General features: G+C 34.7%; 1 protein-coding gene across 2 annotated transcripts; it reads right to left on the bottom strand.

Annotated features, from left to right (window-relative positions):
* LOC110467039 lies at window positions 1-20,522 on the bottom strand. 2 transcript variants are annotated; one of them, XM_021523908.1, is made up of 18 exons: window positions 20,501-20,522; window positions 20,161-20,247; window positions 19,615-19,747; window positions 18,010-18,156; window positions 17,111-17,211; window positions 16,635-16,697; window positions 16,144-16,185; window positions 9,420-9,683; window positions 9,014-9,256; window positions 8,403-8,609; window positions 6,966-7,157; window positions 5,993-6,211; window positions 5,713-5,838; window positions 5,245-5,446; window positions 4,012-4,092; window positions 3,446-3,460; window positions 2,395-2,478; window positions 1-2,088 (listed from the first exon to the last, which is right to left on the bottom strand). In XM_021523908.1, exons 2-18 carry the CDS (start codon window positions 20,178-20,180, stop codon window positions 1,798-1,800), a joined length of 2,430 nt encoding a protein of 809 aa, XP_021379583.1. In that variant the 5' UTR covers window positions 20,181-20,247; window positions 20,501-20,522; the 3' UTR covers window positions 1-1,797. The 2 variants fall into 2 exon arrangements, with proteins under 2 accessions (XP_021379583.1, XP_021379591.1); XM_021523916.1 differs by lacking the exon at window positions 3,446-3,460.
* Between the last annotated feature and the right edge of the window lie 2,798 nt (window positions 20,523-23,320).

The raw sequence follows: 23,320 nt of genomic DNA, 5'->3' as shown, positions 1-23,320 counted from the left end.
TTTTGTTATATTGTAATTGAACTCCTTAAATCGATCAAAGTTATCGCATTGAAATCAAATAAGAAAATATTTGTTATTGACAACTGCAAGAAATATCGTATAACATTCGATTGACCTCGAATGTTATCATTACAGTTGAAACATGTGTTTTTGCACAACATCAGTGCATGGGGTTTAGGCAACAGTAGTTTCAACTTCAGGTCTACTAGTTTATATTTATTTAAAATCTGTTTACATAATATATGATCACTAAACATTAGAAAGATATGCTTGGTATGGACTTTGGGAATGTCTGGTAAGCATACCACATCCTTGTCTGTATAACAAAAGATGCATTCCAAAACAGACTGGTAAGTCATTCTTGTAAATGCTGACGTGGTAGTCGTATTTGTACCATATATATACGACTTTTTCGATTTTGTTTTTCCCCCCCAAAGAATGAACACTGTAAAATGTAATAAAAATAGTAAAAACATCAGCTGGATATTTCGTTCCGAATTTCAAAAATTGAGAAATAATTAGAATGATTTAAATCAATTAAAATTAATTACAAGAAGTCATTTCAAAGCTATATCAATTAACTTCAACCTGAATCGAATTTTCATCAACCTTTCAAACGGTTACTATCAACATGACAAAATAGAAATGAAACTATGTACTAAGTATTTGTGAAATAGGCACACATATTACGAGTATATAAATATGTATATATAAATCATAGGTACAATTTAAGGACCAGAATACACCAGTGTATTATGTGTTTTGTTCTGAGGATTCAAGTAATCGGACACATTCTACTCTGCCAGCAGAGAAAGGGAATACCCATTAATTTAAATTATCTTCAAAACAAAACAAAACTGATACTGATGGTTTGGTTTTATATTTCATTATAATATCCAGTCATTTATGTAGTATGTTTTAACTTAATGATAAACAATCATGTTCAATTGAGATCAGACTTTCTTTTCTATACAAGGATTTTTATCCCATGATACATTAGTGTATCCAGACCAATCGTATTACAGAAGGATACGTTATGTTATATGAGATATTATTCTGTTGATCTTTAGGACAACCGATGTGTCCTAAACGGACACAGTGGACACACTGTGTAGTAAATGTTTACTTAGTTTGGCTTGCTTATTGTTTCCTTGGTCATTTTTAAATAGTTGCTCACTTATTTGTATAATTGTAGTGATTTTTAAGACATGTATGCTAAGATGATAGCAATCCATAATATATGAAGATATGTATGTATGTTTGCGGAAAGAAATATATAAATGAAACTTTAGTTCACAGGACAAGTGGGTTTTAATAAAAAGAAGTTCATCAGGGAGGGTGATGGTGGATGCCATGCTCAAGGCTGTAAAGAGAAAGGTAGGTATTGATGTAAGCTCTTATTCCTCAACAACTTAGAAATTAAGAAACGGTGTAAAAAGTGTAACATGGTATTTATACCGATAATATCGTACACTAGACTACTAGTATTACGATGTTTTAAGACCATTACGTCCAGTAACAGTGACAATAAATTAGTGACGTGCTAACTAGCATGAGTCGCGTGAGAAAGGCTGTAGGGATGTCACCCCATTCCGGGAAGACATACTGTATGATATAAAGACACAAATAGACGTGTCTGTAGTGTTTGTATGAAAGCCGTTTCGAGTCTTGGTTAACTAGACGTGTCTGTAGTGTTTGTATGATAGCCGTCTCGAGTCTTGGTTAAATAGTCGTGTCTGTAGTGTTTGTATGATAGCCGTCTCGAGCCTAGGGTGAAGTATTGTATGACAGCGACACCTAGTCCAGAAAGATAGGCTGTATGATGCCTTTAGAAAGGAGTGGTCCGTCCTTGTATAGAAGCATGGCAGGCCAGACGATGAAGTCATACCGTCGCCCATTCAGTGTGAAGTTATCGTACATGTCCCTGTCCACGAAGTCGGCGTATTTGATGTCCCAGTGAAGGTGCATAGGCGGATCCTGAAGCACCAGGAACCAGCACAGTTCCACGAGTTTTCGAATGTAAGGATTGAACTTGTCGTCTCTGGCCTCCTTCTGGTATTCAGAAGACATCCCTTTCTCCCGGAAATGCTGTGTTAAAACATTAATATAGCATCAGAACACTTTTAGAAACAATCCTTAATTATACACACAAAAGCCATTAAACTGAAATCAAAATAAACTTAAATTCTGTAAATATTTAAATCATGAAGAAACTTAATGTTCAATTCATTATGACAACAGAAGCTTATTATGTTCACTTAACTATGTATCATTCAGAAAACGAGGGCGATACACTAGAATGATTGTTTAGAAATCTTTTTTTTCCAAAACTAGATTCTATATACTTTACGTGAAATTAAACAGATAAGTAATATAACAATTTGATCATCTTACATCTTCGATGATATCCGTGGATCCAATATAATTCTTGCGCAAATTCAGGAGATATTTAGTATCCTGCTCTGTAAAATCTCTTTCCTGCAAAAAGCGATGTTTTAAAAGTTAAGTATTTGGGTATGGTATTAATATGTACTATGTACCAAGAATAATATTTAGTGCTTTTTTTTTAAAAAGAAATTTAAGGTAATTACCATAATTGGTCTAGTAAGTGACTTTCAAAATCTATTATACTAAACTCTGTATTGCATCAATAAATATATATACGGATGATTAAAACCATTATTATAGAGTCCGTCAACGTTGAGTCGAAGGGACTAACTGAATCATGAAAATATACAACAAAACCCTTCTATCTACTTGGACACAAACAACATCTACAAGACAGTGTGTTAAACCCATCACCGATTTCAACCACCTGGGGATAAATTAAAACTGAAATTCGTGACATTGTTATACAATGAATAGAAAGGAAAAAAAGAAGTCAAGTTATAAACATCGAAACGTGTAGACTTAATCTTCATTTTAACAAACTCAAGTTTGCAGAAGATATGACTTTCTAAGTTATCATAACACTCCTTACAGTATCATAGGCACACACAATGATGTCATACGTCTTCAGCTTCACCGTTTGTCTTCTTTAGCTTTTCTCGTAGGGAAATCTTTTCAAGAACTTACACGTTTGTTTATTGGTTCATATCAAAACTTAAAATTCTCAAAATTGTTCAAAAGCATAAACTATAATGAAACTACTTCAAAGTATTTGCATTGTATAAGGAGAACAATCTGTAAATGCTTAACAGATAGCTGAAGACAATACTACTGATTGAATTGTGTGTGCTATGCTACTTTAACTTTACGTCACAATCATTAATGTTGTAGATTGAACAATTCTCGACAAATACGATAAAACTTTTGTGATATCAAAAAACAGAACAGTAGATTGCAACATCATGTGTACAACTTCACTGAATCACACCAATTCACCATACTGTCCTCTTTAATCCAAGACACTAACGTTTACACAAGTAGCTAAATAATATACTACCTCTTGTCCATCGCTCTGTATGGTGGATTTACAATTCAGGATGAATCATTAATGCTATATAAAGCTAAATTTGAAATGGTTTGAAATACAAGTGTAAAAGTATTTGTCTCGACTTCATATCTATTAAAACAAACATTTGCATAAAACTCATTTCAGGTTTGAAGAATCAACGAAAGTTTGAATTGTGTTTGATTGTTATAAATAAACAAATACATATTGAAATTGGTTCTTCTAATCAGTTGAAATGTTTCTCCTCTACATTTGCACCCCTTTGTCCTGTACAGTAATGCGCTCAAGTATGAATTTGTCTTCATCAAATTAGTGAATTGCATCTCTCAATACTAATCTTTAAGAGTCCAATAAACAATATCGATGAGACATTATGTTTCCAACATGATTAATCAAAACTTTGGAAATCTGTATTTAAATAGCAAAACATCAACAAGGTCTGAATTTATACAGTTTCCTTAAATTCATTTAACGTTATTAGTTTGTGTGATATTTACATTTGACTTTTGAAATTGAATAAAATGGAGCACCAAAAGTATACGTCATATATAACTTACGATCTTCGCCTCCCACAATAGCGCTATCTTGATCTGTTCCCATTGGTCGTCAGCCTCCTTCTTGCAATATTCGAAGCAATCCTAAAATTAAAAGAATACCACTACACATGAATGGAATAAACTGTATTGAATACCAATGCCTTGACACGCGTGTATTCAACACCAGAACCCTGACACTCATTAATGGTATTAATGCGTTGATGAATACCGATGCTTAACCACAGAAATGTCTACATATACCAACGCGTTAATACAAAGCACCAAGAAAACTAAAACTAACCAGGGGAGAAACCAGTTGCTTCAGAAATATGCACTCTACCACATGTGGCACATTTATTAGTATTTGACACCAGTACCCTAACACTCATCTATAGGATGTAAGACGTCATGCTTCTTGCGTTGATGAATACCGATGCTTAAGTACAGCTATATGTTTATATAACAAAGCGTCAACAGACAAATACAAATCATCATGAGCAACGGAAACCAACAAGTGGCGAAAAGAGTTGTTTTAAAAAATGTTTTCTCTACCACATGTTGCACCAAACATAATTTCCCCAGACAAATCGGGGAAAACATGTGGACCATCAACGAGTTAAAACACTGTGATCAAGTCATTAAGGATCCCTGTTCCACTGCACTGTGTTTTATTGTTACAAAAACCACTCCTTGATTTCGTTTTGGATCTTACTGTTGCACAGTTCGGCTAGGAAGTGCGTTGATCAGGAAGCTCATTCGGTTAGAGCAAGGGGTTTGGGGTTCGAAACCTGGTTTAGCCCCGTTGTCGATTAAATTTGTTTGATTGTATCTTTGTTATTTCATAAATCAATCCCTAAAGGTATGGTCTTCCTCTCAGCAAGTATTTATCGGAGCTATAAACATGATGAGAAATACTTTCTAATACATATTTACAGTCTTTTTGCAGTGGTATTAGGATCCTTAATTATCGTAGACACTAACAAATAATAGTTCTCAAAATTAATGTTTCAGAGAGCAAAGCATAATCAATATGTCTATAATGAAACTTAAGCATAGATGAATTATTAAGCATTAAATCATATCGCTAGAATCGGTGCACAGAGAATGCCGATAGTCTGGTAAAATATAGGTCCATCAAATTCAACAAAATTCAAAGTAAAGAGGCTTGTAAAGACAGTTACCTCCTGATTCAATGCCTATAACAGAATTAAAGCCATTTTGTATGGGTCATACCGGTACACCATCAATATATACCTTGAGCATTTGTAAAAGTGTGTCTATTCCCTCCCTTGGCGGCTTTCCCAGGTAGTTCTTCTCCAAATCATACGCGTCATACCACTCAAATTCGTACGCGTCTTTATAGCGGTCCCATATTGTCTTCCCTTTCTTAAAGCCTACGACATCTGTTACATCCGGGTTTTCTCGCACCAGCTCCGTGCCGGTCTTCCGCACAAGTCTAGAGTCCGAGGTAAAGACGAGTTTTGTATTTAAGATTATATGTTTGTAAATAATGTTTCTTGTATAAATTTAGTATTTGACATATCATTTATAAAGAAATTGACAGTTTAAAGTTTCAAGAGCAACACAATCGCTTAACTCAATAATGACCTGCCTTATGCACAGCTAAATACATCCATGTTAATTACATGAGCTTAGTAATGCATGAAAAGAACTTGATGGAGTAGTTCCAAAGCAAGTATTGTACTAATTAGGTTTGTTTACTTTGAGGTCATTTTCTCTGCTTTTATCTCCAGCTTTCTCATAGCCTTTTTTGTTTCCCGCAGTTCGCTGGCCTTCTTCTCCAACCCACTCTTTTCTTTCTGTAGCTGTACGATATCGTCCCTGTTCCTGTTCGCAATGATATATACATAAAACGTCAATCAGAAACAAAGCAAGACATGAATATTCCATGGTGCATCAGTATGTTTCCAAAATAAGTACAAATCACAGAACTCCAAATGGAACTGTTTAAATGTCATAATGTGCAATATTTCAATTTTACCTGAGTAGTGTGGTCTGAATGTCCTCAAGTTTCTGCCTGTACTTTGTGACGATGTTGGACGCCGTGTCTTTTTCTGTATCTGGTTCCTGTTCACCAAGCTGTGCTAGAAGGCGCTCGTTGTCTCGAAGGATGTCGGAACAGAAGTGGGTGTACATCGTGTCCACCGTCTCTAGCAGTTTCTGGCCGACAGTTGCTAACATCAGCAGGTTCTCTAGCTCCCTGGGCGGTTGAAAACATATGAAAGTGTGGAGCTTGAACAGCAATATTTATATTTCCAAATGAACAGCTCTATCAGTTAATATCCAACATATTTTAAATCAGTATTAATGATATGTCTTAGCACACAAGTCAACGTCTTGAAAACAGGGGAAAATGTTCATGGTATTTGTGATTTTTCCAAATATAGTAGTAAACATCGAAATGAAAATATTTCAGCAATAACGGAATCGGCAAATAATTAATCAACATAGGAATGCGTGAAAACATAAAAGTGTATGTTTTGTGGTATCAAACCACAGTATAACTGTATTTATTGAATGGACGTTTGTATCAGTAACACTGATTTTTCATACGAAATAAGTGAAGACAATTAATAATAAATTTTAATTGATCAAACACAGCCGATACTAAACTAAAAAAAAATAACTAAATACGAAATGTGTTGTTGTTTAATCATTGACAAAAAAAGACGTATTTGACATTGCATCCTTTTTTAAAACAACATTCCATCCATTTTCAATGTGTCTATACAAGGCGTGTGGTTGCTTATTGGCTATTGTATTGTTTAAATTTAATCAATACTTGTAAACGATCCATTATATTGATATAAAAAATTTAAGAAAATTAACTATATGAAATAAATCTGTGCCTAGTTCTCACAAAATCTGTTTCTATCAAAGCGATAAAAGTGTATCGGTGTTCTGCAGTTTACATTTTTCTATCACAGTCTGAATACAAATGGAGGTATACTTACGGAATGGTTTCATTCAGGACACGGTTGTTGGTTTCTATGACCATGAGAGCATCGAACTCCGCTCCGTCCTCCGTCGTTGTCATGGCCCCCGCCATGTCATTCTCGTCATAACCGCCATGGAGTTTCACTTTCACTACGTTCATTTTCAGGCGATCTATACGTCGAGTTACCAACTTCTGATGCTTGATTTGACTGCAGACAAACAATGAACAATGAATGATTAAACCGGTTTGACGTCGCATATATCTTCATTCCTTTAGCTTCTATTTCTTCATACAATGTCACAATCCAACGATGAAAGATAATCGCTGTTGACTTAACTTAGACAATTTTTAATCGGGATTGTTAAAAGTCATTTGGATCACTATATCGTTTGCATTATTTTGACATACCCAACCTTTTGTAAATATCAGTTAAAATCTATTTAGAATTTGAGCTGGATTGCCTAATTTATTGATTTAAGAGTCCTAATAACAGATAATGGCATTAAAGGACATGCCTCCATGCGAGTTATGTGTGTATGTGTGTTGTTTGAGTGCTTCATCATGCCAAAAGCATCAAAACCAAGCATATTATACTGTCAACTTTTTCAAGCGTCACAACAGCAGTAAATATTTCATTATAGACCTGATAAAACCAGCAAGCATATTTAATACAGTTCAGCGTGCAATGGTTATGCTATTGGTAATACAGGCCAAGGGCATAGCTAACTAGGAATGACCAGATCTAATGTAATAAGTGAATGTCAAAATATTGTTCATCGATGCATGATTATGGATAGCTATTGATACTAAATGATACGTATTGATATGAAAATGAAACTTTTGCTGTAATACGGCCGGAAGTAAAAATAACGATAAGGAATAGTCCCAGGATAGATTGTAGAATTGCATTTGCCTGAATCACACATATTACATGTTACAAAACAAATTACAAGTTATACGAAATATTGAAGCACGTATTCAAATATTTAGTGAGACTATACAAAAAGCCAAACAAAGTCTACACTCAGCCATTTCGTGTATAGAGGAATCATTACACAAGTAAGATTTTAATAAAGCGCCATGCTGCTAAATAGCTTGTGTTATTACCGGGAGGTGGAACGACGGTTGCCTACAGTCAATGGAATAAGACATTCCTAAAGTGATTAATAATTAACAAATTTTCATCTTTAGTCAGAAAAACTGAAAAAAGAATTTGAAATGAACCTTTCCTCTATTAATACTTACAAAAACTTAAAGTAAACTATAATACATGTGATAACACTTGATATCGCAATAATATGGTATGTATGACTAAGGTTTGTTTAACTTCCATGAAGGGTAGATCTCAAAAAAATGGCAAAGTGGTTGATCAAAACTGCAATCCTTCAAAACGATTACAAGACAACAACAGTTTGTTTGTAGTGTATTACCATACACATAGACTACTACTTACGTCATTAGAGCGTCCAGATATTCGGCGTTGCGAGGGTTTCTCTTCATTATTGCTTTGCGATCTTCCTCCTCCTGTTTTGAAAAGGTAGGCGGAGGAATAATTCTAGGGACACTCGGTCCGGCTCCAGTATCATCATCACCCTCACGCTGGGTGTAACCTCCTGTCCGCAACTTCTTACGAAGAAACTCATTATCCTCCTGTAAAGAGCTATGGAGAAAAGGGAAATCATCCTCCTGACCAGAATATTTGGTATTCAGATGATCAATTCGCAGCCAGATTTCGTTAACCTGTTAGGCTCTATTTGACTGTATCTGAATTTGATAGATCCTTACGAAGGTTTTCAGTAACAGTACAACTGAAACATTTAATCCATATTTGGCTTGCCTACTAAGCTGATTATATTTGAATCATATATTCTACGGTAGATTTTGAATAATAATCTAAAGGCAAAATGTATACCAAATGGTATTTTCCTGTTATGATTTCAAATTGCATCGATCCTTTTCTTTAGAACGTTGGAACTTCATCAAATATATTTATCTTAAGTTTAATTTTTAGAAAGTTTATCAGTTAGCATAACGAATATATCGGTCAAGAATAGATAGATATACAATATCGCATTCTCCTGTTCCTGTAGTCGTTCCTGTGTTTCTTCAAGTAAACGAACCAGCCCGTCCCCCTCGTCTTCCTCAGGTACCACCACAACTTTCTTTCGTTTCATCCCCTTTCCCCGGGGTGTCTCCTCCATCTGATACTCCGTTCTTTCAGTAAGCGATGGAACAGGACCAAACATTAATACAGAGTCCTTAACTTTTGTATATCTGCTTTGTAGAGTTTTCATCTCGTAGTATTCCCTGAAGTGGCAATATAAAAAGTAGATAAACGTATCATGAAACAGGTGTTAACATTTAATAAACCTTGCTGTAAGTTCTGAAACTAATTGAAATATTTCTAGCTGAAAAGAGAACTCTTAATCAAATATTTGGAATGTCTTGTTTTGACCATATTAAAACTCACGGTAAAATTGTTGTAAAGAACTCCATCCATCGGTGTGTGCTTTCTAGAATGTCTTTAGAATCATGTTTACGCTGTAGATGAACAGAAGGTAGAGGATTGACCTCTTCCATGACCTCCTCCATGACGTCATCCATTTGAACATCATTAGCTGGCTTCATGTATGTATGGACTTTGAGAATGGTGTTGTTCTTGTCTATGAGCTTATCAATCCACCGATCCACCTCTAGTCTAGCGGTGTGGAATTCAACCAGTTCTCCCTGAAGTCTGTATAAATTAAATTCTTAAAAATACTCCAGGAATATATCAGTATATGTACGTTTCTGAAATCGGATAGTAAATCAATATTCATGAACTCATATGGGGAGCTATACTACTTTATATCTTATACGGATATATAAACACCAGTGTAAGTCAATATACATACATAATTCGAAGTAATATGAACATTTACACTTTTGCAATATTTCAAGAAATAGGATGTTAAAATCATATAAAAATCAAAATGATAAAATAATTCCAAATATATATTATTTAAGCAATGTGTTAAAAATAACGTCATAAGGTATATTCATACAAACACAATTCAAGTCACAGGCAACTTCAACAAATCATGCCATACGGAGATTCAACAGACACGAAATGATATTAACGGAGCCAGTGCTCATATTGGATNTATATATATATAAAATAAGGATTAAATTAACGAAAATCGATAACTTGCTTCAGAGGATTTGGGTACTCTGATCTATTTAAACACCAGTGTGATTCAGACCACAATCTATCAATTCTATTCATCGATGCATGTTAGGTGAATATCTCTACGGTTAAATGAAAATTAAACGAATTCGTACGATGCTATATCTTTAAACATCAACAATATATTAGATTAGGTCTATTGGTCACTGCGATATTTCAAAGAGTGATGTAACGTTGGTATAATTAGGGTACAGTAACGTTAGATGAGTGGGTATAATTATGGTACAGTGACGTTAGATGAATGGTTATAATTAGGGTACAGTAACGTTAAATGAGTGGGTTTATTTAGGGTACAGTAACGTTAAATGAGTGGGTATACTTAGGGCACAGTAACGTTAGATGAGTGGGTATGATTAGGGTACAGTAACGTTAGATGAGTGGGTATAATTAGTGTACAGTAACGTTAAATGAGTGGGTATAATTAGGGTACAGTAACGTTAGATGAGTGGGTATAATTAGGGTATAGTAACGTTAGATGAGTGGGTATAATTAGGGTACAGTAACGTTAGATGAGTGGGTATAATTAGGGTAGAGTAACGTTAGATGAGTGGGTATAATTTGGGTACAGTAACGTTAGATGAGTGGGTATAATTAGGGTACAGTAACGTTAGATGAGTGGGTATAATTAGGATACCGTGACGTTAGATGAGTGGGTATAATTAGGGTACAGTGACGTTAAATGAGTGGGTATAATTAGGGTACAGTAACGTTAAATGAGTGGGTATAATTAGGGTACAGTGACGTTAGATGAGTGGGTATAATTAGGGTACAGTAACGTTAGATGAGTGGGTATAATTAGTGTACAGTAACGTTAGATGAGTGGGTATAATTAGGGTACAGTGATGTTAAATGAGTGGGTATAATTAGGGTACAGTAACGTTAGATGAGTGGGTATAATTAGGATACCGTGACGTTAGATGAGTGGGGATAATTAGGGTACAGTAACGATAGATGAGTGGGTATAATTAGGGTACAGTGACGTCAGATGAGTGGGTATAATTAGGGGACAGTAACGTTAAATGAGTGGGTATAATTAGGGTACAGTGACGTTAGATGAGTGGGTATAATTAGGGTACTGTAACGTTAAATGGGTGGGTGTAATTAGGGTACAGTAACGTTAGATGAGTGGGTATAATTAGGGTACAGTAACGTTAGATGAGTGGGTATATTTAGGGTACAGTAACGTTAGATGAGTGGGTACAATTAGGGTACAGTAACGTTAAATGAGTGGGTATAATTAGGGTACAGGAACGTTAGATGGGTTGGTGTAATTAGGGTACAGTAACGTTAGATGAGTGGGTATAATTAGGGTATAGTAACGTTAGATGAGTGGGTATAATTAGGGTCCAGTAACGTTAGATGAGTGGGTATAATTAGGATACAGTGACGTTAAATGAGTGGGTATAATTAGGGTTCAGTAACGTTAGATGAGTGGGTATAATTAGGATACAGTGACGTTAAATGAGTGGGTACAATTAGGGTACAGTAACGTTAGATGAGTGGGTACAATTAGGGTAGAGTAACGTTAAATGAGTGGGTATAATTAGGGTACAATAACGTTAGATGAGTGGGTATAATTAGGGTATAGTAACGTTAGATGAGTGGGTATAATTAGGGTCCAGTAACGTTAGATGAGTGGGTATAATTAGGGTCCAGTAACGTTAGATGAGTGGGTATAATTAGGATACAGTGACGTTAAATGAGTGGGTATAATTAGGGTTCAGTAACGTTAGATGAGTGGGTATAATTAGGGTATAGTAACGTTAGATGAGTGGGTATAATTAGGGTCCAGTAACGTTAGATGAGTGGGTATAATTAGGGTGCAGTAACGTTAGATGAGTGGGTATAATTAGGGTCCAGTAACGTTAGATGAGTGGGTATAATTAGGGTCCAGTAACGTTAGATGAGTGGGTATAATTAGGTTACAGTAACGTTAGATGAGTGGGTATAATTAGGATACAGTGACGTTAAATGAGTGGGTATAATTAGGGTACAATAACGTTAGATGAGTGGGTATAATTAGGGTATAGTAACGTTAGATGAGTGGGTATAATTAGGGTCCAGTAACGTTAGATGAGTGGGTATAATTAGGGTATAGTAACGTTAGATGAGTGGGTATAATTAGGGTCCAGTAACGTTAGATGAGTGGGTATAATTAGGATACAGTGACGTTAAATGAGTGGGTATAATTAGGGTTCAGGAGCGTTAGATGTGTGGGTGTAATTAGGGTGCAGTAACGTTAGATGAGTGGGTATAATTAGGTTACAGTAACGTTAGATGAGTGGGTATAATTAGGATACAGTGTTGTTAAATGAGTGGGTATAATTAGGGTACAGTGACGTTAAATGAGTGGGTATAATTAGGGTTCAGTAACGTTAGATGAGTGGGTATAATTAGGATACAGTGACTTTAAATGAGTGGGTATAATTAGGGTACAGTAACGTTAGATGAGTGGGTACAATTAGGGTACAGTAACGTTAAATGAGTGGGTATAATGAGGGTACAGTAACGTTAGATGGGTGGGTATAATTAGGGTACAGTAACGTTAGATGAGTGGGTATAATTAGGGTACAGTGACGTTAGATGAGTGGGTATAAATAGGGTTCAGTAACGTTAGATGAGTGGGTATTATTAGGGTACAGTAACGTTAGATATAATTAGGGTACAGTAACGATAGATGAGTGGGTATAATTAGGGAACAGTGACGTTAAATGAGTGGGTATAATGAGGGGACAGTAACGTTAGATGAGTGGGCATAATTAGGGTACAGTAACGTTAAATAAGTGGGTATAATTAGGGTACAGTGACGTCAGATGAGTGGGTATAATTAGGTTACAGTGACGTTAGATGAGTGGGTATAATTAGAGTACAGTAACGTTAAATGAGTGGGTGTAATTAGGGTACAGTAACGTTAAATGAGTGGGTATAATTAGGGTACAGTAACGCTAGATGAGTGGATATGATTAGGGTACAGTAACGTTAGATGAGTGGGTATAATTAGGGTACAGTAACGTTAGATGAGTGGGTATAATTAGGTTACAGTAACGTTAAATGAGTGGGTGTATTTAGGGCACAGTGACGTTAGATGAGTGAGTATAATTAGGGTACAGTAACGTTAAATGAGTTGGTATAATTAGGGTACAGTAACGTTAAATTAGCGGGTATAATCAGGGTACAGTAACGTTAGATGAGTGGGTGTAATTAGGGTACAGTAATGTTAGATGAGTGGGTATAATTAGGTTACAGTAACGTTAAATGAGTGGGTGTATTTAGGGCACAGTGACGTTAGATGAGTGAGTATAATTAGGGTACAGTAACGCTAGATGAGTGGGTATAATTAGGGTACATTAACGTTAGATGAGTGGGTACAATAAGGGTACAGTAACGTTAAATGAGTGGGTATAATTAGAGTACAGTAACGTTAAATGAGTGGGTATAATTAGGGTACAGTGACGTTAGATCAGTGGGTATAATTAGGGTGCAGTAACGTTAAATGAGTGGGTGTAATTAGGGTACAGTTACGTTAGATGAGTGGGTATAATTAGGGTACAGTACCGTTAGATGAGTGGGAATAATTAGGGTACAGTAACGTTAGATGAGTGTGTATAATTAGGGTACAGTAACGTTAGATGAGTGGGTGTAATTAGGGTACAGTAATGTTAGATGAGTGGGTATAATTAGGTTACAGTAACGTTAAATGAGTGGGTGTATTTAGGGCACAGTGACGTTAGATGAGTGAGTATAATTAGGGTACAGTAACGTTAAATGAGGGGGTATAATTAGGGTACAGTAACGTTAAATGAGGGGGTATAATTAGGGTACAGTAACGTTAAATGAGTGGGTGTATTTAGGGCACAGTGACGTTAGATGAGTGAGTATAATTAGGGTACAGTAACGCTAGATGAGTGGGTATAATTAGGGTACATTAACGTTAGATGAGTGGGTACAATAAGGGTACAGTAACGTTACATGAGTGGGTATAATTAGAGTACAGTAACGTTAAATGAGTGGGTATAATTAGGGTACAGTGACGTTAGATGAGTTGGTATAATTAGGGTACAGTAACGTTAAATTAGCGGGTATAATCAGGGTACAGTAACGTTAGATGAGTGGGTGTAATTAGGGTACAGTAAAGTTAGGTTAGATGAGTGGGTATAATTAGGGTACAGTGACGTTAGGTACAGTAACGTTAGATGAGTGGGTATAATTATGGTACAGTAACGTTAAATGAGTGGGTATAATTAGGGTACAGTGACGTTAGATGAGTTGGTATAATTAGGGTACAGTAACGTTAAATTAGCGGGTATAATCAGGGTACAGTAACGTTAGATGAGTGGGTGTAATTAGGGTACAGTAATGTTAGATGAGTGGGTATAATTAGGTTACAGTAACGTTAAATGAGTGGGTGTATTTAGGGCACAGTGACGTTAGATGAGTGAGTATAATTAGGGTACAGTAACGCTAGATGAGTGGGTATAATTAGGGTACAGTAACGCTAGATGAGTGGGTATAATTAGGGTACATTAACGTTAGATGAGTGGGTACAATAAGGGTACAGTAACGTTAAATGAGTGGGTATAATTAGGGTACAGTGACGTTAGATGAGTGGGTATAATTAGGGTACAGTAACGTTAAATTAGTGGGTATAATCAGGGTACAGTAACGTTAGATGAGTGGGTGTAATTAGGGTACAGTAACGTTAGATGAGTGGGTGTAATTGGGGTACAGTAACGTTAGATGAGTGGGTGTAATTGGGGTACAGTAACGTTAGATGAGTGGGTGTAATTAGGGGACAGTAACGTTAGATGAGTGGGTATAATTAGGATACGTGACGTTAGATGAGTGGGTATAATAAGGGTACAGTGACGTTAGATGAGTGGGGATAATTAGGGTACAGTGACGTTAAATGAGTGGTTATAATTAGGGTTCAGTGACGTTAGATGAGTGGGTATAATTAGGGTACAGTGACGTTAAATGAGTGGATATAATTAGGGTACAGTAACGTTAGATGATAAATGCGTTATTGCGACAAGAAAACATCAGTTTATATTGTTGCTCTGTTATTTTTATAGGATAATCTTCTACTAATTCGATACATTTGTGCAAATAATCAAATACTATTTTCATTGATATTAGCTTTTGTATCACTCTTACCTTGTGAATTATTGTTATGATAAGCCTTACTGTGAATCAATATCACTCTTACCTGGTGAATTATTGTTATGATATGTCTTAGTTTGAATCAATATCACTCTTACCTGGTGAATTATTTTTATGATATGTTCTAGTGTGAATCAAAATCACTCTTACCTGGTGAATTATTGTTATGATATGTCTTAGTTTGAATCAATATCACTCTTACCTGGTGAATTATTGTTATGATAAGCCTTAGTGTGAATCAATATCACTCTTACCTGGTGAATTATTGTTATGATAAGTCTTAATGTGAATCAATATCACTCTTACCTGGTGAATTATTGTTATGATAAGCTTTAGTTTGAATCAATATCACTCCTACCTGGTGAATTATTTTTATGATATGTCTTAGTGTGAATCAATATCACTCCTACCTGGTGAATTATTGTTATGATATGTCTTAGTGTGAATCAATATCACACATAGTGGGGCATTAGTTTGCGTTTGGTCCTCTTTATACTTTTATACAAATTTGAGACTATGACCAAAACGCCACATAAAAAATCATAAAATAAGAAGTTTGATGTTGTAATATTTACATTTCTACTGCACTAAGACTCAATATACCTACTAAACATTTAAAGGTTATATTTAACGATATGATCATTGTGACAAATCGTCTGTTGATGATATGAGTACTTGGATCACCATGCATGGATATACATACAGATACAAATGCACACTACCTATATATTAGACACACCACTGTTACAAGCTTGTTATATCTATATAAATATTTCAAACCAAGTGAGACAGAGCATACAGTCCTTACTTATTGACAGACACTTCTTTTATCTGTGTGGTGTTGGATTGTCTTGTAAAGAAAAAGGATCATTCGAAATGGATTAAACAAACAAGGACTTCGGAAACAAAAAAGATCAAAACATGTTGACAATAATTTAAGCACACCTAGTAAAACAAACACTACTGACTACCATAACCGCATTAAAGAACTTAGAGAAAAAGACTATCGTTATCAAAGTGTGTTTACTATTGAAGATTTAAAAAGATACAAAAAATCCTTCGAAATAAAAACAAAACTAACATGTTACCATCTAATAGCACTATACCACAACCAAACACTCAATATTTATACCAATAACGGAGAAAAGCGTATACTACGACTAAGCAACCTTTCCTGTTTTAAGATGTTTTATATATTTCTCTATGTGTGTAAAAATAGTTCAGCTTGCTTTCTGCATTATTTATAATATTCGATACATAATACATAATATACGTAGTGCTATAGCATGGAGAAGGTACCTGTCCAGTTGCTTTTTGAGGGCTTTTACCTCCGCCTGCGCCTGCGTCAACTGTTGTTCCACCCTGAAATGTAGTCAGATGGCTGTTAATAATACGCGCCACTTTATAAATAAATATATTCAAATGGAAGTTCGCATAAGTTTCATTATCGTCTTAAAAACTAACAGTACTCCAAATGTTTACATAATGATTGAAGGTACCTCCCGAGACAACATTTATATGTTTCGCTTTGTACCGTTAAATATGACTACATTCTGGAAATCTTGTTGATTTACTGCAAAGAAGCTTTCATGGAAAAAAATACGTTTGTTGATTGATGAATTTTAATCGAAATTATTTCCTTTTCTTGAAAATAGTTATCGTCTCTAATATTTCAAATTCAGCAGTCTGCTTAGCAGAAGCAGAACATCCTGTTCTAATTAAAACTAAAGTAGCAACTGGGTAACAAAATGTAATACAAGTGATTTCAAACTTACACCACACTGTAATCTTGAATGTCGTCGTTATTGGCTCGTTTATTCAACATATTTTTCGGGATAGTAGGCTTTTTGATATTCGAGTTTTTCTTAGTACCAGCCTGGATATATAATCAGAAAGCAAATTGTTATAAATAATATTAAATTCTATATGATTTTTTTTATAATATTTTCTTCCTGAGATAAGAATTTGATATGTTGAAAGATGTTCTTGGTGTAAGAGGTACAACATACTGTAAATGTGAGAATTGTCGAGGTATGGAAATGTTGGAGTTTATCACGTGGAGTAGATTAGCGAGAAGATATCACCACACGAATATTCGATTGTAGATTATAGTTAAATAGACGTAAACATTTCAGAACTATTGTGAAAGCGAAACTTTCCTCATCGCGATCAGTTTAAAGGACCACAACGCGATAATTTCCACAAGCAGAAACGTTCGCCTTATAATACATATATGTGCTTCAAAGATACCGATATACAACTTTGCACGGACGGTCTTAAGTAGTTGTCAGATTAAAAACTATGAAATATTTAAATAAGTACCATTGTCAAAAATACATCAATTGTGTAATTAATGAAAACAAAGACGTAGCCAGTGTACTCACTCCTTAAAACCGCCAAGTGATTTTTTTAATTAAACGTCCAAGCCTACAAATATCTTCCATACATACATATATATATTACTACTGATTTACATAATAGTTACCGGCATACAAAACGCTTGCTCATGAAAACCGCTTTTTTTCGTTCTCCTTTAGACAAAGCAATAAAAAAAAAGGTGATAAAAAGATCAAGTCTCAAGAACTGGTTTCTTTTAAAGCAGATGCTAAGAAATACTTACAAAAACGCACGTATAGACAAGGGATGGTTACTTTGACTGATCAAAGCCACGTACTTGTATTAGGTCATTTTTCAGTCGTTGGTAGCGATGATAGGAGGTTGATGATACAAACTTCTTTTTCCATCCCTTAGCCTGGATCTGTTTCTCAAATGCCTGAAAGGCCTTTTTCAAACCTTCCACGACCGGCCAACCATGTTCCATCTGTAAACGAGAAATTAAAACCAGCATGTTATTATAAGCTGAAATATCGGAATGGAATATGTTCCAACATTCTTTCGAATCCAATATAATATCGAACTACTTTTTCAACAGGATGCCAGATTAGACAATTTTCATTATACCATAGCGACGTAAAGAGACAGTTGACTCCCAACAAAACACCAGTGACAAAGCCAAAAGGTGCAGCAATTCCTGCAAAACATGCGATTCACCGATCATTTCTCCGTTCATGGAATTCCAATACAAACATCTTTCATTATCTATTTGATCCGTCAGACGAGGTTGGGGTCACCTTAGTTTTTTTGTATATTCACGCGTGGATAAAGATTTATCACCGCTATTAACGGCATTACATTACGTAGGCACAACGTTTCAGTTCATACAGCAAACACACATATAAACATACTATATGGGGATGGATGAACTATATTTTACTGCCTCATTGACACATCATTATAGGCTGATTATTATCAGCTGACGTGACGCTTATTACAACTGTTCAATAATTGTTATGCATTGATGACCTCATGGAGGCAATCACTCCTTCTCTACCTTTTCTTTTGACACAAACATTTATTGTAAATTTAATCATTTTATACAAATATACATATATATTCCTTGAATTGTCTTGTACGATCAGATATTAGCGTAATAATAACGGTAAATGATATTCCCAAGGACATGATGCTGACTTTTGAAAAGACGAACATCTCTTAAGAAAAAATACAAAAAGGTGTCGTCATGCTGATATCACAAAAAAATCTAGAATATCATTCATGCTACATAGACATATATAACAAATAAGGTTTTACACTCCAACGATTTGTGTGAAATGAGTACCGATTACTAAAAACTATTAAAAAAAAGAAAAATTACTAAAGCGAGCATGTTTAAACGTACTACATATATCACAATGCAACTGTACTTATACACAAGGAACATTATGAAGAGACATCAAAGCACATAAACATGGCAAATCTCTTTATCATATTTAGGTTCACAGCTCATTATTTCCAGCCCCTGGCCCTTACACTATTTATCATATGATTATTGGGTACAATACACAGGGCAGTATGTACTACAGTTGTGTTCGATATGTTGCCAAAACTGTCAATCAATGTGCCGAAAAAGTCATCGAGGTTTAATATATGACGTCAAAAGTATCATACTATTCTATTGAGATCTTTTAGCCGTTACTTGATTAATTATTATGAAAACCAATGATCTAAAACGTTATAGAACCTCTTGGTAATTTCGTTCTTGAAACAATACTTCCCATGTATCAAGACGAGTACATGCATTTTGGTATATTTCATTCATGACTAATAATTGAGGTCAAAATATGGTTAAAGCCATGGTTCCTACCACAGTTTGAATAGCATTGTTAAATCAAATGGGATATTTTGTTTCCTGATAATGGCGTAGAAAGAAATCACAAACCTCCTCCACTCGGTCACATATTTGGTAGTAGAGAATTTCGAGTTCAGTCCAGAAGCCAAGTTGTTTTATTATCACCTGTAGCTCTGCTACCTCCTTCTTCTTCTTTTCACCTCCCCTCACTCGTGATTTTGGTCTGAAAGGATAATAAAACTCATATTTATTAGAATAATATTCGAAAATCAGACATTTATTTGACAAGCATTCTTATTGAACTGAAATGTTTCATATTGTTCCTGCGGTACTAATTTTACATCGTGATATTATAAAGTATAAATTATCGAGGGCGGTAATTATCCTGGTTGCATCGTATCAGCGAAAACCGCAAAAGTTCCCCATTGTACACCACTTGCTTAATGTAATCTTGTAATACGTATAACCCCGCAGACTAAGGTAAACACACTGACCATTAATTAATGACCATTGATATGTTAAGACTATATTTGTTTATTTAAAACAGACCATACTACACAGTGTCAACACACAGGGACAACATTTTCAAATCAACACATATCAACGTTTATGCAAAAAGGGTCTGATTATACTTACTTTGTGTTACCGGAACCCATTGCTAACGTGTTATGTTCAGTGAAGACGTCTTTTCGTTTTATTTATCCATATATCTCTCCAGTCAGCCTACAGAACCATTGTAGATAGCATTGGTCATCAATGTCCATATACAGATCATTTCATGTAAATAAATTAATAAATGAACCAATACAGGAGGGAATGGGACTCCTCTACACTGGACTGTAGTATAAAACCTTTGCAAAAATTAAATTCACTGGTATTTACTTTGGCTCTGTAATTAAAATAAAAACCAATCGTCTTATTTATACAATAAATGCCGTAAGGTTTAATTTCTGAGTGAATGAAAGGTACTACTTACATCGTGGACACCCTTTCGAAGCCATGTTTATAAATATATAATATGTATACGAGTCTTATAGACAATACGGTTAACCAGTAGGTTATCAGTGTACATCTTAAGTAGACACACCACGTGGGTTTGTCTGCACCGCTTTGCTATTGTTATTTAACAATCGTGGTCAGCGATCCGAATTAATGTACTGATGACGAGTGGATAACACAGGGACAATGTCAGGACACTGTACCCTTCCTATAGTCGTCAATCGTACAAACTACTGCGTATTGATATAAAATATACCAATATTGTTTAGTAATTGTTTCAAACAGAATATATTGTAAACAATGTACTCTTACCAGATAACATATTTAATTATATTTTATACTCACAAATCAAATATTCTGCTAAAAAGTATTAACATGTAAACAATTATATGTTGCAACTATCTGTAACAAATTCGAAATGACCAGCTAGTTATTTACACGGGAAGTTATCATCACTTTCTATCTGTTTTATGTGTAATGACAATACAATGGTATCTGTACACTAGTTACTTGTGGTAATTAATATGCATAGCTTTGTTACATGTCACGGGAAGTTATCATCACTTTCTATCTGTTTTATATGTAATGACAATACAATGGTATCTGTACACTAGTTACTTGTGGTAATTGATAAACATAGCTTTGTTACATGTAACGGGAAGTTATCATCACTTTCTATCTGTTTTATGTGTTATGACAATACAATGGTATCTGTACACTAGTTACTCTTGGTAATTGATAAACATAGCTTTGTTACATGTCACGGGAAGTTATCATCACTTTCTATCTGTTTTATGTGTAATGACAATACATTGGTATCTGTACACTAGTTACTTGTGGTAATTTATAAACATAGCTTTGTTACATGTCACGGGAAGTTATCATCACTTTCTATCTGTTTTATGTGTAATGACAATACAATGGTATCTGTACACTAGTTGGTTGACTTTCGGTCGGACCTTTTTATTTCATATCATAATATGCGTACATGTAATAGCGATTCTCAGTGATCAAAATAACACGAACTAATTTGCTAAATGTCATTAGTTGAACGATAGACATTCTACATTTCCGACTTCGAATTAATAAAATTTTGCATTGGACTATTTTTGAATTTATATTTTTTTATATATTTTTCTATGTTTTTTTATATATATATATATAATGTTATATGAAGTTCAAATCTTCGATTTGTTAGCTAAACTAATTGTAATGTCACCGTAGAGGTTTACAATGCTATGTGTAATGTCACCGTAGAGGTTTACAATGCTATGTGTAATGTCACCGTAGAGGTTTACAATGCTATGTGTAATGTCACCGTAGAGGTTTACAATGCTATGTGTAATGTCACCGTAGAGGTTTACAATGCTATGTGTAATGTCACCGTAGAGGTTTACAATGCTATGTGTAATGTCACCGTAGAGGTTTACAATGCTATGTGTAATGTCACCGTAGAGGTTTACAATGCTATGTGTAATGTCACCGTAGAGGTTTACAATGCTATGTGTAATGTCACCGTAGAGGTTTACAATGCTATGTGTAATGTCACCGTAGAGGTTTACAATGCTATGTGTAATGTCACCGTAGAGGTTTACAATGCTATGTGTAATGTCACCGTAGAGGTTTACAATGCTATGTGCAAACACTGTTAGCATTTTCTTATGCAGCGAAATCTTGTTTATGCAGTAAAAATGGCCCTCTATATTTTACCTGTAAACCTGCACGTTTCTCGGATTAGCAAGGCAAGCATTGAATATATTATATCTACTTTGTGTTTTACACTGATGAGTTCGGGGCAGCATAGCACTACATAGGATGTGTGTGTGGTCCCTCACTAACAGTTATCGTACCGGTTCAATGTGGCTGTCTACAATATCAGGTGACATATGGTTAATTCAAACTAAGTCAAGCGTGGTTAAGATTCACTACAACAAGAGTATAATATACCTTCAGATTATTGATCGGCTTGTTAAAACAATTCATGCGAGAGAATACACTGAATTGCATGGAATACACATGTGAATATATCAACAAACATTGATTATTAAAAAGAAACAATTTCATCAGACGGGTTTATATCAGGTTATGTAACGATCACTCAAGCGGAAAATCATACTTTTACTTAATATCGAATTGTGTGTTATTAAAAAAACACACATCAGAAATATAATCAGTCGTGCTAGACTTTTGAAGTACTTTATTTTAAGACGAAGAATAATGGTCATAAAGGAGTAAGAAAGAAAATGTTCTTATTTAAGATAACGTGAATTATAAATTTGAATTGTATGTAAGGAAAATACAAATTCTATGCATTGATAGAGTTATATTCCTAGCAATTGTAAGAGTATTTTAACCAAAATTCAACAAGTTGAAGTTTTGAAACAGGTGTTAAAATTTGTGAACAAAGCTTTCAAATGTGACATTGAGGTTCCTTGTTGATACATTATATATATACAGGCTAGAGAAGTAGTAGGAGTAGTAGTAGTAGTAGTAGTAGTAGTAACTCCATAAAATTTGCTAGGATGCTAATAATTTGCATGGAGTCCCGAGGTGTCAAACCTTCATGCAGGAAGTTAAAAAGAGAAAAATGAAATATTTAAATTGTAGTACATTTTTTAAATTGTACTATTAATGATGAAAGTTCCAATCGCAATATTTGATGAAAGTGTTAAAATTTATAATAGATATTTACGATCAATATTTTATCAGAATAGTGGTATTTGATATGCATATTGTAGGTTCATGAATGATCAATCATTGTGTGAAGGTAAAAACTATGAAAATAAAATTTTTGAAA

Source organism: Mizuhopecten yessoensis, unplaced genomic scaffold (genome assembly GCF_002113885.1).
Source record: "Mizuhopecten yessoensis strain PY_sf001 unplaced genomic scaffold, ASM211388v2 scaffold1721, whole genome shotgun sequence".
NCBI lineage: Eukaryota > Metazoa > Mollusca > Bivalvia > Pectinida > Pectinidae > Mizuhopecten > Mizuhopecten yessoensis.
The sequence above is the reverse complement of the archived record's forward strand: the minus strand, read 5'-3'. Positions and strand labels throughout refer to the sequence as shown.

Bases quoted from the DNA above. Each gene is read 5' to 3' on its own strand.
- LOC110467039 (XM_021523908.1), bottom strand. From the start codon at position 20,180: ATGGGTTCCGGTAACACAAA. The intron at 18,157-19,614 runs GTTTGTGATTTC...TCTCGTTTACAG, and splicing joins TATGTGACCGAGTGGAGGAG to ATGGAACATGGTTGGCCGGT. The intron at 7,158-8,402 runs GTAAGTAGTAGT...GTTTGTCTGCAG, and splicing joins TATCTGGACGCTCTAATGAC to TCAAATCAAGCATCAGAAGT.